At 50.4% G+C, this 14,581-nt stretch overlaps 4 protein-coding genes across 4 annotated transcripts; all 4 read left to right on the forward strand.

Annotated features, from left to right (window-relative positions):
- Positions 1 to 347: 347 nt before the first annotated feature.
- Positions 348 to 4,758, forward strand: CI109_106518 (uncharacterized protein; the record flags this gene model as incomplete). Its single annotated transcript, XM_065967854.1, has 13 exons — positions 348 to 376; positions 433 to 450; positions 514 to 756; positions 808 to 1,333; positions 1,391 to 2,331; positions 2,383 to 2,556; positions 2,610 to 2,733; positions 2,779 to 2,919; positions 2,969 to 3,154; positions 3,209 to 3,799; positions 3,880 to 4,383; positions 4,435 to 4,604; positions 4,653 to 4,758. The coding sequence occupies 13 exons, from the start codon at positions 348 to 350 to the stop codon at positions 4,756 to 4,758; spliced, it is 3,753 nt and encodes a 1,250-aa protein (XP_065823926.1).
- A 534-nt stretch (positions 4,759 to 5,292) lies between these two features.
- CI109_106519 (uncharacterized protein) lies at positions 5,293 to 7,723 on the forward strand (the record flags this gene model as incomplete). The annotated part of the gene is made up of 8 exons (XM_032003873.1): positions 5,293 to 5,616; positions 5,726 to 5,977; positions 6,039 to 6,368; positions 6,426 to 6,709; positions 6,761 to 7,043; positions 7,099 to 7,198; positions 7,252 to 7,586; positions 7,640 to 7,723. 8 exons carry the CDS (start codon positions 5,293 to 5,295, stop codon positions 7,721 to 7,723), a joined length of 1,992 nt encoding a protein of 663 aa, XP_031861871.1.
- A 277-nt stretch (positions 7,724 to 8,000) lies between these two features.
- CI109_106520 (uncharacterized protein) lies at positions 8,001 to 10,445 on the forward strand (the record flags this gene model as incomplete). Its single annotated transcript, XM_065967855.1, has 8 exons — positions 8,001 to 8,365; positions 8,429 to 8,855; positions 8,914 to 9,106; positions 9,158 to 9,252; positions 9,305 to 9,443; positions 9,490 to 10,058; positions 10,113 to 10,243; positions 10,301 to 10,445. 8 exons carry the CDS (start codon positions 8,001 to 8,003, stop codon positions 10,443 to 10,445), a joined length of 2,064 nt encoding a protein of 687 aa, XP_065823927.1.
- Positions 10,446 to 10,884: 439 nt separating this feature from the next.
- On the forward strand, positions 10,885 to 14,476 carry CI109_106521 (uncharacterized protein; the record flags this gene model as incomplete). Its single annotated transcript, XM_065967856.1, has 7 exons — positions 10,885 to 10,923; positions 11,075 to 11,117; positions 11,185 to 11,455; positions 11,517 to 12,612; positions 12,668 to 12,854; positions 13,199 to 14,100; positions 14,147 to 14,476. 7 exons carry the CDS (start codon positions 10,885 to 10,887, stop codon positions 14,474 to 14,476), a joined length of 2,868 nt encoding a protein of 955 aa, XP_065823928.1.
- Positions 14,477 to 14,581: the final 105 nt, after the last annotated feature.

The raw sequence follows: 14,581 nt of genomic DNA on the forward strand, positions 1-14,581 counted from the left end.
GTGGGAGAATGGAGCGTGAGGAGAATCAGGTGAAATGGTAGGACGTGTTATGTATGGCCGTAGATGTGAGATTCGAAATCAACCAAATGATAACAAAGGCGGGTGGCAACTTGGGGTCTCCAACTTAGGCTGGATAGGTACAGCGGAAATAGGCTTGCGGCGATTGACTGGCTGTGTTGTGTATTGACAACAACATCACCGTACAATATAACAGGGTTGACAACGCTCCTTCTTTCAATTCCGGTGATTGCTCTTGACAGATTACACGACCCCTCCATCAACCAGCATGCAACATAGGCTGGACAAGCTGCCTCGTCACCGGTGAAGTGTACAAGTTTGTTAAAAACATGGCCTCGATCGAGAGGGATTGTTTTGAGTAAGTGTCGTTCACCCTTAACTCGTGGAACAGTCTAACGTACTGCTTATGTGCAGGTATGCCCTTCGTATCGCGTGAGTTATATCCGACTTCGTCGTGAACGTGTCGTAGTGCATCAACTGAAAAAGCTTTGCTAGCTACCTGCAAGCATCCATCGAGAGGCGCTCGCGGAAGCCCAATGTTAGAGATGTGGATCAGGCAGGCCCGGCCCCTCCTCCCTCGAGCTCAAGACGGTCCTATGATGGCCCGTCATCTTTCTTTGCTTTCGATCTTGGGTCCATTGTAGGACGTGATTCTTCCAAGTCCCCGAAATATCCGGAGAAGATGCTGAAGGTGATGGATGGTACCCTCCAGAGGATAGCGATGGGACAAGAACCAAAGTGAGAGACAAGCATGAGCCCGATTTGCCAAGCTTACCCCATCAATGTCAGATATGCCGATCAGCGATTCAGAAGAACAGTCGCTTTCTTCTGGTCCTCCACATGGCCGGAAAAATACTTCCAACGACAAATACGAGAGTCCCGGAAGGTCGAGGACTTAATATTAGCCTTTGTCACATCGTCAACGAAGGCGTTGAAGAAGGAGGATGAGTTGGCAGACGGTGGATGGAAGTATGAGTTGAATGCCCAAGTCACTCTTTTCCTGGATATCTTATCGGACTCCATTTCCGCGGTTGGTCCTGCATCGGCTGAGCTCGCGGTACGATTGGAATCCTATCGGTCTCGCTTGAGGGATGCCGATCCGCCCGGTCAAGAGAAACGTTCGGACAGGAGTCATGGTGATAAAGGTGACTCGGATAGCATCCGCAGTGCACAAAAGGAACCTCTCGATTGGAGCGACGAAGTCATGATAAAGACTGTGAGAAGGCTGTTCGGATTGTCGGAAGAAGATTTTGGTCAGAGATTAAAAGCGGTGCAAGCAGTTTGCACGGAGCAGGCTGCCCTAGATGACATGAAGGTTCGTACATCGCAAGTAACCCTTCGCGACGAGTGATATGGAACTGATGTGACACAGTCTTGCCTAAAACTCCTCAATACCGATGCACCCCACCCGTATGGTCCCAAAGACTTCGCCGACAACGCCGACTGGATCTCCTGGCGCACCAACGAAGTTTCTAACCTATCCCAGATCATGCTTCTCATGATGCAGTCGAATCCCTCCCTGTCTCAAAGCTCTGATCGATCTTCAGTGTCCGATGTTTCAAGTCGAATCGAAAGTATAGCTCTTGATCCTTCACAACGGCACTTCACCTATATACCATCCAACGCTCAGCGAACTTACTGCGAAATATTGGATCGTTGCCTAGACGATGACTTAGAAGTCCTCAAGACCCTTCCTGAGGACGAGGATGTATCGCTTGGGATCCTGTCCCAGGAGCATCTGACTCTGCTGGGAGAGTGCGCCATGCGCTGGCGGCTACCGTCGTCTTTCCGATCATGGGTCTTCTTTAGCGCCATTATCGATCGTTTCGAAAAGGGGGACGTCCCTTCCGCCTGTGTTCATGAAGCCATGATGATGGTGCATAAGGTCGAAATGGAGTACCCAGTGTCCCAGTGGGCAATCAGAGATGTAAGTACTAGGACTCAAGAATGCAAGCTAATAAATCAGCGGGAGGGTCTGGAACAGAATATCGTTCGTCGCAATGTAGGCTTCCTTTCGGTCGTCCGAAGCAGTCTTGAGGATCCGCGAGGGTACCATTCGGAGGAGTTTCTAGAAGCAGTTCACGACTGGCAAGCACTCGGAGTAGAGAACTCTCGGCATCCTACTATCGAAAGGATCTCAGATGATATTGCCACCCAGATCAAAACCCGCGCATATCACTCGTACATCAGCGAGGCGACGGATAGACTGGAACATGAAGGTTCAAAGACCTGCACCTTCGCGATGCGGGTAGCGGTATGGATCGAGAAGGAAGCCAAACGACTGGATCGCAAATTTGGGGAACCACTTACCTCGTACGTGCTTGTCAACGGTTTCGGACCACACTCTGACTCGACACGAGACAGCACTTTAGACGTTGTACCACTGGTATTGCAGCAACATCTGACGCTATGGTTCCATGATCTGGATGATTCCGTGGCTGCTCTATCTCCTTCTGAACAAAACGATCGAATGGACGAGGTGTTCACCCTCTATCGCAAGGCTCTCAAGCTGTCCGATATGGGCGATGCTTTCCTCAAGTGAGTTGTCTCGTATTAAGGATCTGGTCGCAGCAGACTAAGAAGTGTTTCAGGGCAACGAAAGCTCAAGCTCGATTCCCCCTTGCACCATTGTTCGAACCCACTGTTTGGTCCTGGTTGACCCAGACGTCCTCGAAGACAAAGCAATGGGCCGATCAGGCCCTGGCAGTTGATAAAGTGAGTCGCGCCCAGCGGATCTCTGTCTTCCGCTAATTGTAGCAGTTCGAGCCATCATCACCGCATGGACCATCATCCTCAGTCACCGATCTTTTTGACTCCTTCCGCAGTGCTGTGCAATTCCTTATGGACCTCAAGTGGCCCGATGAGCATCAATTAGCGCTCTTTGCAACCCGTTTATCGAAGGTAAGCGCTTTGTTCTATGAGTTATGAGCTGAGCGAACAATTCACGTAGATCATTAGTCTATCTATAAGCGACTACTGTGAGAAAATGGAGCAACTATTTGCCGAAGACATGCGACAAGTGGAAACGTCTCAAACTGTGGCTCAGCAGAAGGCATGGGTAGAGAAAGCTAGAGCGACTTTGGCTTCGCTGCAAGGCGAGCGTAAGATCCAAGCTTTCTTTAATTTCACACCTCAAGTGAGTACCTGCTGGATGCTTCCACCGCTGCCTTTCACTGACACGAGATGCCAGTCTTGCGTGAAGCTCAACAATATCGAAGCCGCTCGACAACAGCTGGATCAACTTTACGATATGTTGAGAGCGGATGATTTGTCAGCGTACGAAACGACAATCGGACAGGATCAGTCAGAGCAGCAGCAGCAGCAGCAGCAGCAGACTTACTTGTTTACCGTCAAGATCGTGCTCGCGGAAGGTTTGAATCTGGACGGGAGCAATAAGCTGCCTGATAGCTTTGTCATTCTGAGTGACGAACATGGCACACGATACGCCAAAACAAGGACTATATACGATGATGCGGATCCTCGATGGGATGAAAGTTTCGACATTCCTGTCAAAGGGAATGCCTGGTTCATGGCGACCATAAGACATAGGAACCTGTCTGGCAAACATGACCTCCTCGGACGTGCCTATCTCCGTCTGGACCCTGCTCAACACCTTGATCTCATGACAAGAGATGTCCTGCTACCTCTGGACTCCCGTGGGCACATACTGCTTCGGGTCAGTATGGAAGGAGAACGGGATGACATTCAGTTCCATTTTGGTAGGGCGTTTAGGTGGTTGAAACGGACTGAATCAGATATGGTCCGAACTCTGGTAGACAAGGTGAGCGCATGTCAAGTGACAGTAGCTGATGAAAGATGACTCCTGTATTACGACATACTTTGTCGCGCGCATCCATCAAGTCGGTGCTCAAGCCGATTGGCAACAATTCTTTGGACTACAACGAAGCGATAGGAAAGATTTCTGCTGCGTATCGCTCTGCTATGGGAACTCCCGAATACACGATACCGCCTACAAAAGAGGAACGGCGGCGAGGACCTACCGATGCCGAGATCGAAGCCGCGATCCATCCTTTATTCGACTACCTCGACACCAATAATCACACGCTTGCATCGACGCTGTCCCATGACGCCATGCAGATGGTGATGACCAAGTTGTGGAAGCAAATCCTCATGACGATCGAAGGGTTGATAGTGCCCCCTCTGTCGGACAAGCCTTCGCATATGCGTGCTCTTAGCGATGGTGAACTGGATATCGCTTTGAAGTGGCTCAAGTTCCTTCGTGACTTCTTCTACGTCGGCGGAGATGCCAGTGGAGTACCTCTCAACATCCTGCAGAATCAAAAGTTCAACGAGATATTATCTGTCAGAATATACTATGATTGGCGGACCGATGACTTGATGGAGGTAGGTTTCGTTCTTGCAAGGGTGGCATAGTGCTGATCCTCGTACTTCTAGGAATGTATACGAGGTTTCCAATCCACCCTCAGACACCGTGCAACGAAGCCAAGCAAGTCACTGGTGTCTCAGCGTAATCTGGGAACCATACGAGCTAGAAAGAGTGCCAAGAGAGCGCTGCCGAGTAGCGGTGGAAATACGGAGATGATCATGCGTATCTTGCGGATGCGGTATGTTACAGCATGCTAGGACTGACATCACACTGACCTACGATGCAGGCATGGTACACAAGAGTTCTTGGCACAGCAGATTCAGACGATCTCGATGGTCAAAATGGAGAATCCGAAGAAGGGGAAGAGCTTACGAAGTCGGCTATCGAGATGAAGAGAACATATGACATTAACGCCATGTAGGATATATCGAGTACAAGCATTATATTAATTTGCGTAGTGTAAAATGTTGCTACATAGACAAGTAGTTGCATTCCATGAGCGCGTCATTTCCAGCAGAGATGGGGCAGGGTGACATTGCAGTCGAGCATTGGTAGTGATCAATTTAATGATGAAAGACACGCGACGCGTCTAGGTCTCGAATGACATGTTGCCGCCACGTTCAACGATTCACCTCGCACGCATTCACTCACCCACACACACCCACGCTCAACTCATCACACCTCTCTTTGTTCTCGAGGACAGCACTCTTCCACCAGTCCTAATCTCGAGAGTACCTCTACAACACTGCTCGAGTAGTCGCCATCCCTTCGACTGCATTCGCTTTCACCGCCAGTCAGCATAGCGTCCAAATCCACCCGGTTCTTGCCCTCCCTAAACAGTGGCCATAACATCTCGCCAATATACCCTCCTTTTCGCTCCATCCTTTTGCTATCGCCAATAAGCGTCGAGTCGCTGCTTCTTAGTAATGGCTTTCAACATATCCTCTCTGACTCCATCTCGACCTGCCCCAGCGCCTCCTCCTGGTGGAACCAGCCGACCTCCTCTATTATCGCAATCTTCCTCATCATCATCCCATCCGCGGTCAAATTTCTCATCTACTGCTTATGCATCCTCCTTTCCAACTATCAGTCCATCCTCGGCGTTAGCTATCGCCCGTCCGAGCAGCGGTCGTAATGAGACTGTACGCACCGGTCCAGCAAGTGTCAAGGAGGAGGGGCTGAGAGCGTTCATGTGGAGTAAGAGATGGTTGGTCTTAGGAGGCACTGAGCTGAGCATATACAAGAATGAAGTGAGTAGGCACATCCCGTGCAGATTCTTGTCATACACATCATGGTCACCCGATCCCTCGCTTCCATAATGCTTTGTCAACGAAATATTGACTCTAACGTGTGAACCAGCAATCCTCCTCGCCCGTCTATACTCTTCCCCTTGGCGAGGTCCAAGACGTCCAGCGGGTTGACATGAAACCATTTTGTGTTGAATTGGAAACCAAAGACAAGCTTCTGTACTTTGCATTTCGATCCGATGAAGAGGTCTATGCTTGGATGGACGACATCTATAACAGGTCTCCTCTAATGGGGGTGTCCGGACCCACCAACTTCGTTCATCAAGTGCATGTCGGATTCGACCCAGTATCAGGTGGATTTACTGTAAGTCGAAGTTCCGGGCCATCTATATAAGGGCGATACTAAACACCGGTGGGATTACCAGGGTTTGCCACCTCAATGGTCTAAGCTCCTGACATCCTCTGCAATCACAAAAGAGGAAGCCGCCCGACACCCGGAAGCTGTCCTTGACGTGTTACAATTCTATACTCAGCAGCAGATGGGTCAAGGCGGCGGAGACTACCAACCCCCCGCAATGCCGACACTCCCAAATCAGTCGCGCACCATCAGTGCCGCTGCGACTAGGTTCGAAGGTGTCGGCCTCGCAGGCCAGCAGCAGCAGCAGCAGCAAAGAAGAGACGAACAATCTTCTACCGCCTCAGCACATATCATCCCCAACAGGCAACAACCTCGTCAGCCAACCGAAACTCGCGAGGTGGGTTCTCCTGCAATTGTCCGATGCATGCTGACAATTCCGTCGTGATGGATACAGACGCGCCCACTAGTCGCGGAGAGGAAAGCCCCGCCCCCTCCTCGCGCAGCTGGACCTTCCCGACCTTCCGAGCCGAAGATAGGGACGAAATTGGCAACAGCCACTAGTGACAATGATGTCAAAGCAATTGTCCCCGCAGAGCGTCCGATACAGCCTGCGGCACCTCGGACTGAGAGACGCATCAGCACAATGAATGAAGCGCAGATCATGGAGAAACTACGATCTGTAGTCAGTCCCGAGGATCCGGCTCAACTTTATTCCAAGATTAAGAAGGTCGGACAAGGGTGAGTCCCCAGTGCAAAGGTCTCATGGTCTGGCTAATACAAAATATGTAGGGCGTCTGGTATGGTATTCGTTGCGAAAACATTGTCCACGGGCAAGAAGGTCGCGATCAAGCAGATGGATCTCGCCCAACAGCCAAGAAAAGAGCTCATCGTCAACGAGATCATCGTCATGAAGGAATCACAACATCCCAATGTTGTCAACTTCCTCGACTCTTTCCTCGTCAGGAATACAGAACTCTGGGTCGTCATGGAGTATATGGAAGGAGGAGCATTGACAGATGTAATTGAGAACAACCAGCTGGCAGAGGATCAAATCGCTGCTATCTGTCTTGAGGTACGTAACAGACAGGAGCCATCATGACATTTATACTAAGGCGTGACAAAATCAGACTTGCCGGGGTCTGCAACACCTGCATACCAGATCTATCATTCACCGTGACATCAAATCAGATAACCTGCTTATGAACGCTCAAGGAGAAGTTAAAATCAGTGCGTGATGGCGGCTATTCCCACGGAGATGCTGATTTAAACCTTTGCCGCAGCCGACTTTGGATTCTGCGCCAAGCTCACAGATCAGAAGTCAAAACGAGCGACAATGGTCGGCACACCCTACTGGATGGCACCCGAGGTGGTCAAGCAAAAAGAGTATGGTGCGAAAGTCGACATCTGGTCGCTCGGTATCATGGCCATCGAAATGATCGAAAATGAACCGCCCTACCTGGACGAAGAGCCCCTCAAAGCCTTGTATCTTATCGCTACCAACGGTACGCCAACGCTGAAGCAGCCCGAAAGATTGAGCCAAGATCTGAAACACTTTCTGAGTGTCTGTCTCTGCGTGGACGTATCTTTCAGAGCCACGTCATCTGAGCTGCTCAAGGTGCGTGCCTTGGTGGAAAGACAGCAAGGTGGAGCGCTGACCTTGCAACATAGCATGAGTTCTTGCGAACAGCGTGTCCCTCACGGGAGTTGGCCCCACTCCTCAAATTCAAGCAAAACACGGCAAATATTTCTTAATTTTCGCCCTGTATCATTACATCACGGTTCTGGCTCTGTTCCACATACGATCCATCACCTGTTTATAGCCGATCAGACACAGCTAGCGCGGTCGGAGCCACAAGGTTTGTTTGTCTGCAGGCTGTTGTTATGCATGTGATTTCCAGTATGCTGCAGTAGCAGGTTGCCATTGAACCGTTGCAATTGCCTGATATGGTAATACTTGTAACACGTCGGAGTCGCGTTATTTCATGACACGTGAGGAATACTCATCAAAACAAACAATGCGAACAAAACAATGTTCATTGCTTCCTTCTTCACAACCATCTTTCTCTCACATTCGGCACTGATGGACCTGCGTCGTGGTACTCTTGCTTCAGAGGGGCCAATCGGCAATGCTCTTCCATCCTCATCCATTCCCGTTCCTTCCTCTGCCGTCAAGAAACCTGCCAGTCGGCTCGGTGCTCCTCGACCTTCAATGGCTCTCTCTCATTCTCAGCTACAACCGGGAACACATACAACGACAACTGCGAATGCCGGTCGACGATCGATCATGCTTACTAGTAAAGTAGGCGAGTCTAGGGAGTCGATCGCAAGTGCTACTAGGGGAGATGCTGGAATGTACGGTAGAACACCACAAACAATGAGGAGTATGCCAAGCAGGTAGGTCGACAATCCGAAATGTGATTCAGACTCATGCTGATAAACAACGGGCGACGTTGATAGTATCAGGAGGAGTTCCGTTTTTCCCTCATCCAATCATGCCAGACCGTCCATTGCTCCCGGGCTATATTCATCTGTCGTACCTAAGGATCCGAGGCCACTTAGGGACAAGGGGTTTCAAACCAATTGCATGCGCAACATCAACGACTACTTAGTCAATGCCCGATATCCTGCTCCTATGACACCCAAAACACTTGTCTCTCCTACACTCAAGGAGTTCCAATCCATCCTACGCTTCCTCGTCAATGATCTGATCGACCCGGGCATGACGTGGAGCAAAAAATTCGACGACGACGCATTGACAGTTCTCAAAGATTTGAGATACCCTGGTTTGGACTCCATAAACAAAACCGCGTTTACAGCTCCTGGAGCACCGCAATCGTGGCCGGCTATGTTGGCTATGTTGAATTGGCTTGTCGAACTGTGCAAGGTACGATGGTGCAGTAGCTTGTGATCTCTCAAATGGAGAGCTAACCCAGTCATTTTAGGCCCACGAGAACTGGAGCGATCCGAACTGTATATCTGATCCCCTCCTCACACCTGTTAGAGACTTGCCTCTCGACCATCCCAACCTCGAAGACCGCTTGTTGTGGGACTTCTCGTCTAAGACGTATACACAATGGTTTGATGGCGGAGCGGAGGAGTTTCCCGATGCAGAGCAGGAATTAGCCGAAATCTACGGTAGGCTGAGATTGGATATGGGTCTTGAGGAGAACTGATGTAATCTGGCAGAACGCATGGCCGTAACAACGGTAGACGAGTGCGCGAAGTTAGAGACTACGGCTCAAAAACGCAACGTGGAATTGCAACAACTTCATGCTCAGGAGGTGAGCACTCCCAATCGCGTTTGCAACGCCATGTTGACATCAGAGGAAATAGCCACCGCTCAAAAAGATGGAAGACGAATATGTGCAACTCATGAGCGACAAGACCAAGTTCATCGCATTCATTGATCTTCATAGGCAGAAGGCGGAGAAAACCAAACAAGCTATATCTAAGATTCGATCTGCGATATATAGTCAAGGTCAGTGCAGTTCAAGGTGGATATTGTTAACTGTTCACAGATCAGGAAATTAGCTCTCATCGGAGCGAGCTGCAGCGAATTGAGCAGGCCGTCGCGGTGCAAAACCTCTCTCCCGATGAAGTGAATCGAATGACCCACGAACGGGAATCCCTCACCCGCAACCTTGAGGATCTACGTAACAAAATCGTGGACGCCAGTCAATTCGCGTATGACCAAGAGATGATGGTAACGAAGTCTATGGATCGGTTCGAGACGTTATTAGCAGATTACACCGCTCTCGCCCATCAGATCGGTGTGATTCACCCCACTCCGGAAGAAAGTTCGTCGAGTTCAGTCAACGTGGATTATGCCATAGATCTCGATCTGGGAGCGGAGGATCTGGAGGAAGTGAGGGCAGCAGGAACCAAACTGCGTTCCAGTATATGGCACGGTTTGCAGGCGTATCGCGAAACCTTTAGACAGCAGGCACTGGATCTAAGCAATGTTGCCATCGTATTGGATGATCAATTTGACAGACTAGGCCAGAAGGTCGAGAGACAGAAGGAGGAAGTAGGAAATCTGGAAGTGCGATTGAAGGTCGTGCATGAGCAGGCCGAGGATGCGCAGAGTGTAAGCCTCGGATGCCAGTCCCAAGTCAAGAGCTCATCCCCATTCGTATCGCAGCAACTTACATCCGAAAACGCCGACACGAACAAGATCATTGCTCAATTGGAAGCGGAAGTTACCAACATGTTAGCAGCAAGTCAGCAGGGCGTATTGGCCACACAGTCACAACTGGAGAGTACCAGAATCGCGTAAGTTATACGACTCCACCTTCATAATGGTATGGTTATTTACTCTTTCACTGTTAGTTTCAAGGAACTGCGCCACAAGACGGCACTCCTCCAAGACTCTATGGTCACTCAGGTGGGGAGCCATATTGATGTGATTATCAAAGCCAAGGAGCATGCCGCAAATAGCCTACGAAGCATCAGATCTTTGGCAGAGACTCAGTGATGACAGTTGGACACGGGGTTTGATACATATTTGGATTTCGGTCATAGTTTGTATTGTATGCAGTATGCAGTCTGACGATGTACATTATTCGCTCAAATCGTCGATGGTCGCGGTTACGCGATGCGTCAATTTCAGCTCTACCGAGCGCAACAGTTGATGAGATATTGAGTAGTCTGGACAGTGTCAGTTGTATTTTCGATGAATTAAGTGATGAAATGACACGCCTTTACGACGCGTCGCGGTTTTCGCCACCCACCCGCATTGACGTTTCGGCCAAAACCCTTCGCTATCTCAACTTCAAATTAGTTCAAACAGAGTTAAAGGCATTCAAAACACACTTTCGACTTGACCTCGGCTTCCCATCCACTCATATACGTGGGCTTGGACATCCTCTTCAGATCGAGTATATGCCATTTCATCTCACTTCCCTCCGACGTTCATGACAAGAGCTCTTCGCGGTCATCATCCTACTGTTGAGGTCAGCATCAACAGATCAATACAAGTATGGGCAACTGATCTCAGATCCCTGTACGAGAATGCAAAGGACAGGTTTGGAGATGTTAGCTGGGTCGATTCGATGGGAGGGGACAAGATTTGGGGCCACAAAGGTGAGGTGACGAATAAAGTAGTGTACTGACAAAGACTCAGCTGTCGTCTACGCCCGCGCCCCTAGTCAGTCCTGTCTATTTGAACGACTGATAGAAGATATCCGTCTTACTGAGTATTCCTGCCGTCATAGAAGCTTTCAACGAGCGATACCTCACTTCCTCAGAACCTTCTGGTTCACTTTCGTTTATTCGCTCTACATACGACAACCAGGAACTCCGTTTCGACAGTGATCAATCACCATTCCAGAAGACAACCGCTCCATACGACCCTCAGCACAGAGAGTCGGGGGGTTCGTCAACGCCTCCAGCGAACATTGAGGACTTGACATACCTCATTGCTGCTGATCGCTCACGGCGGCTCGTTCATGGAGATACTCCAGAGTTGCTTAGGGGTCAATTGGAGTAAGTCAGCTGCAGTTTCAACGTGAGAAGATCGACTCACATGCGCCTGCTTGACGTTCAGGTGGATGTACACCGGTGAAGGTCTGGGCAGTAGCGTTGACTGGTTCAATGCAGAGGACGAACCAGGGGTCCTCAATATCTCTGAAGATCATCCAGCCGCCATCGAAAGACCGGAAAGAATCCCGCAAAACTTAGAGCAACTCGGCCAAGACTTGACATATATGTGGCGAAGCAAGCTCTACGCCGATGTCGCGATACATCTTACAGGTCAAGTGATCGATATCAATGATACAGTAGAGTCAGATTCTTCGGTCAACTCTCTGTCGACGGGCGTGGTCTTCACCGCTCATCGTTTTATCCTCGCTTCACGGTCGCCCTATTTCGCCTCTGTACTCCTGAACCCATCTTCTTTTCAGCCTCACACCTCGGATATACATTTGCCGACACCACCATTCACGACAGCAGCTCTACACTTCTGTTTGGGCTATATCTACGCCGGTCACCTTGCGTTCTCAAATCGCACGTTCGATCTATCGACCGCCTTGGATATCCATCGAGCAGCATCGTATCTCCAGATCGACGCACTCTTGGTCGAGATAGAAGCGAAAATAGTGCACGACTTTTGCCACGGGCTTGACTGGAATGTGTGTCATTGCAAGACTTGCTCAGTGCGAGTAGGGAGAGTTTGGCGTTTCGCCGGCTCCCTTGACGTTGGTGCTATGGCTCTTGAGCAGTCCGCCAGGCGGTATCTGGTTTCAAGCTGGGACACGAGCTGGGCGAAGGATGTCGGATTAGCCAGTGCATCGCAACAAGAGAATCTTGTTTGTGATGTTGTCGATTCCATCCAGCCAACCACTGTGATAGCGACCCTCAAATCCGTGTTACTCTTTCGCTCGAGACTGGAGAGTCTGGCGAGGGTGAACTCACGCAGCTCTATTGAGTGGGTAGCCAAATTACGATCTATGGTTGACAAAATCGACAAGCGGGTTTCGGAAGTCTCCACTCGTGCCTTGCCGCAAGTGATAGTCAGCGAAGGATTTCTTCGAACCATTGAGGCTCAGAGTTTTGATCGTGACCTATTGGCCGCCTTTATGGAGAGAGTGGTCCTTCACACAAGTTCCGCTGAGGAATACATTGAAGCTCCGCGGGTGTATCAGGTGAGTTGCGTTTCCTGCAGTGCAGTCATCAGAAGTTCAGCTCAATCGGTATCAGGCTCTCGTTACCGCTCTAAGAAACCTGCATACCGGCAATTATCCGGAGTTGAGCTCCAACAGTAACCTTGTTGTGGAAGGATTCCGACAGACTCTGCTCCGCCTTATTCGGAAGAGGTGGATGCAGATTAGCAGTCAAGGCGGTTTCGATGACCTGGACGTCTCATGTCTGCGCGAGATCTGTGAAGGTAAGCGCATGCTAGGAAACTCAGCTGATAGTCAGAAATCAACGTACCTGTCTCCGATGTGATTCGATCGCCTGAAGTGCGGCGCTGTCCACGTACCAGTGGATTCCTCAAAAGCCCTAAACGTCAAGATCAACACGAGCAGCGCGTCAGCAATGCATCGTACACAAGCAGTTCGACGCGATCCGTGGTCAATACCAGCTTGCGAGAATTGCATTCCGTCGCATCCTCCGATCCGCCGTCGCCTCCGGGGTTGAGGCGGTTGCGCTTACGCAGCACAGCATCGAGTCGCTCAGTGTCTGACAAATTATCTAGCCGAGTCACTACTGAGACGGTCCCATCATCAGGAGTGCAACGATCACACTTTTCAAACGGACATGATGCTGGTGTGGAATCTCAGCGATACGATCTTCGACTCAACCCAGTCAATTTCAGCTCCACCCTAACATCCTCCCCGACAATTCCCTCGGAAACCCTTGCATACAGCAACCCTTCTGCATCTTCGAGGAGAGGATCTGTTCCTACACGGGATACACCACACGCAGTCGGTGGTGCAATGACGCCACCGAACCTCGATTCTGCGACCCAAACTAGAAGTTCGACTACCTCGTCCAGCATATCGAAGCAGTCGTCCGTTCAACACACACGCTCAAATGACCAACCGCGCGTGCGACGACCTCCTCGGAGCCGTCACAAAGAACCCAATCTCGCTGTCACTACCTTCATGTCGGCTCAGGATGACACATCGCCTTTACGTCAGGGCGCTCGACCGCCTATATCTCCCAGCCGATCTATGATGGAGAAAGCTTCGCTTCGCTCTCATGTGTCTAACAGTCGCCAGACGCAGGAACACTCCGCGCGACTTGGCCGTCAAGAGGGCATCGATAGCAGCATTCCTGCAAATCGATCAGATATCAGTGCGGCTGAATATCGACAAGAATCGACAGTAAAAACGTGTGGAATAGGGCGAAGCAGTCTGCTTGACGGAAAAATACTCCGCCTGCCAGCGCCTTCGAATCCGCCCGGAAGGTCGCAAATGACGCTGTCTAAGGGCAGTGTATTCCGCAACACCCCTTCGGATCCAGAATCGCACCGGAGAAGGACTGAGAAAGACGTCGCACCGCTCGAGAAGGATATACATAGCGGCCCATGTGTCCTACTTCGCGTTGGTATACCTTGCATTGTGTTGCTTGCCCACAGGAAGGTGCGGTTCAAGGCTCACATCAGGTTTATTGGATGTGTGGATGGCGTGAGTTGACATCGCACTCTTCTGTCAGTTACTAATCATTTCACAGTCGCGTGGTCCGTGGGTCGGTGTAGAGATCGACGATTCAGCCAGGCTGGGAGTGGTCGCATTGCTAGATGGAACGAAGGACAGCGTCCGATACTGCCGCTTGAAGCGGTCCATTGTGTCCAGTGAAAGCAAGCCTGATGACATCGGATGCCGCAGCGGTTCGAACCCGCCTCAATGGTCAGCTGCCTCCAAGGCAAATTTGACGCTTTCGGCTGATGGTGACAGTTACGGAACAAGTCAGACGATACCCGCGCCTAGGCCTCAAGCGATGAGCGCCGACGTACTCTTCGTGCGACCGGCCCAAGTAGTGTTTGTTATAGGTGGAGAGTAGCATGCCTTGAAATAATTATGACGTCTGATTGAGGTATTAATCACACATACGGAATGATTGCAAGCATTCACATGGGAACAACCTATGCATACGGTTGGTAACGTT

Source organism: Kwoniella shandongensis, chromosome 12 (genome assembly GCF_008629635.2).
Source record: "Kwoniella shandongensis chromosome 12, complete sequence".
In the NCBI taxonomy this organism is placed as follows: domain Eukaryota; kingdom Fungi; phylum Basidiomycota; class Tremellomycetes; order Tremellales; family Cryptococcaceae; genus Kwoniella; species Kwoniella shandongensis.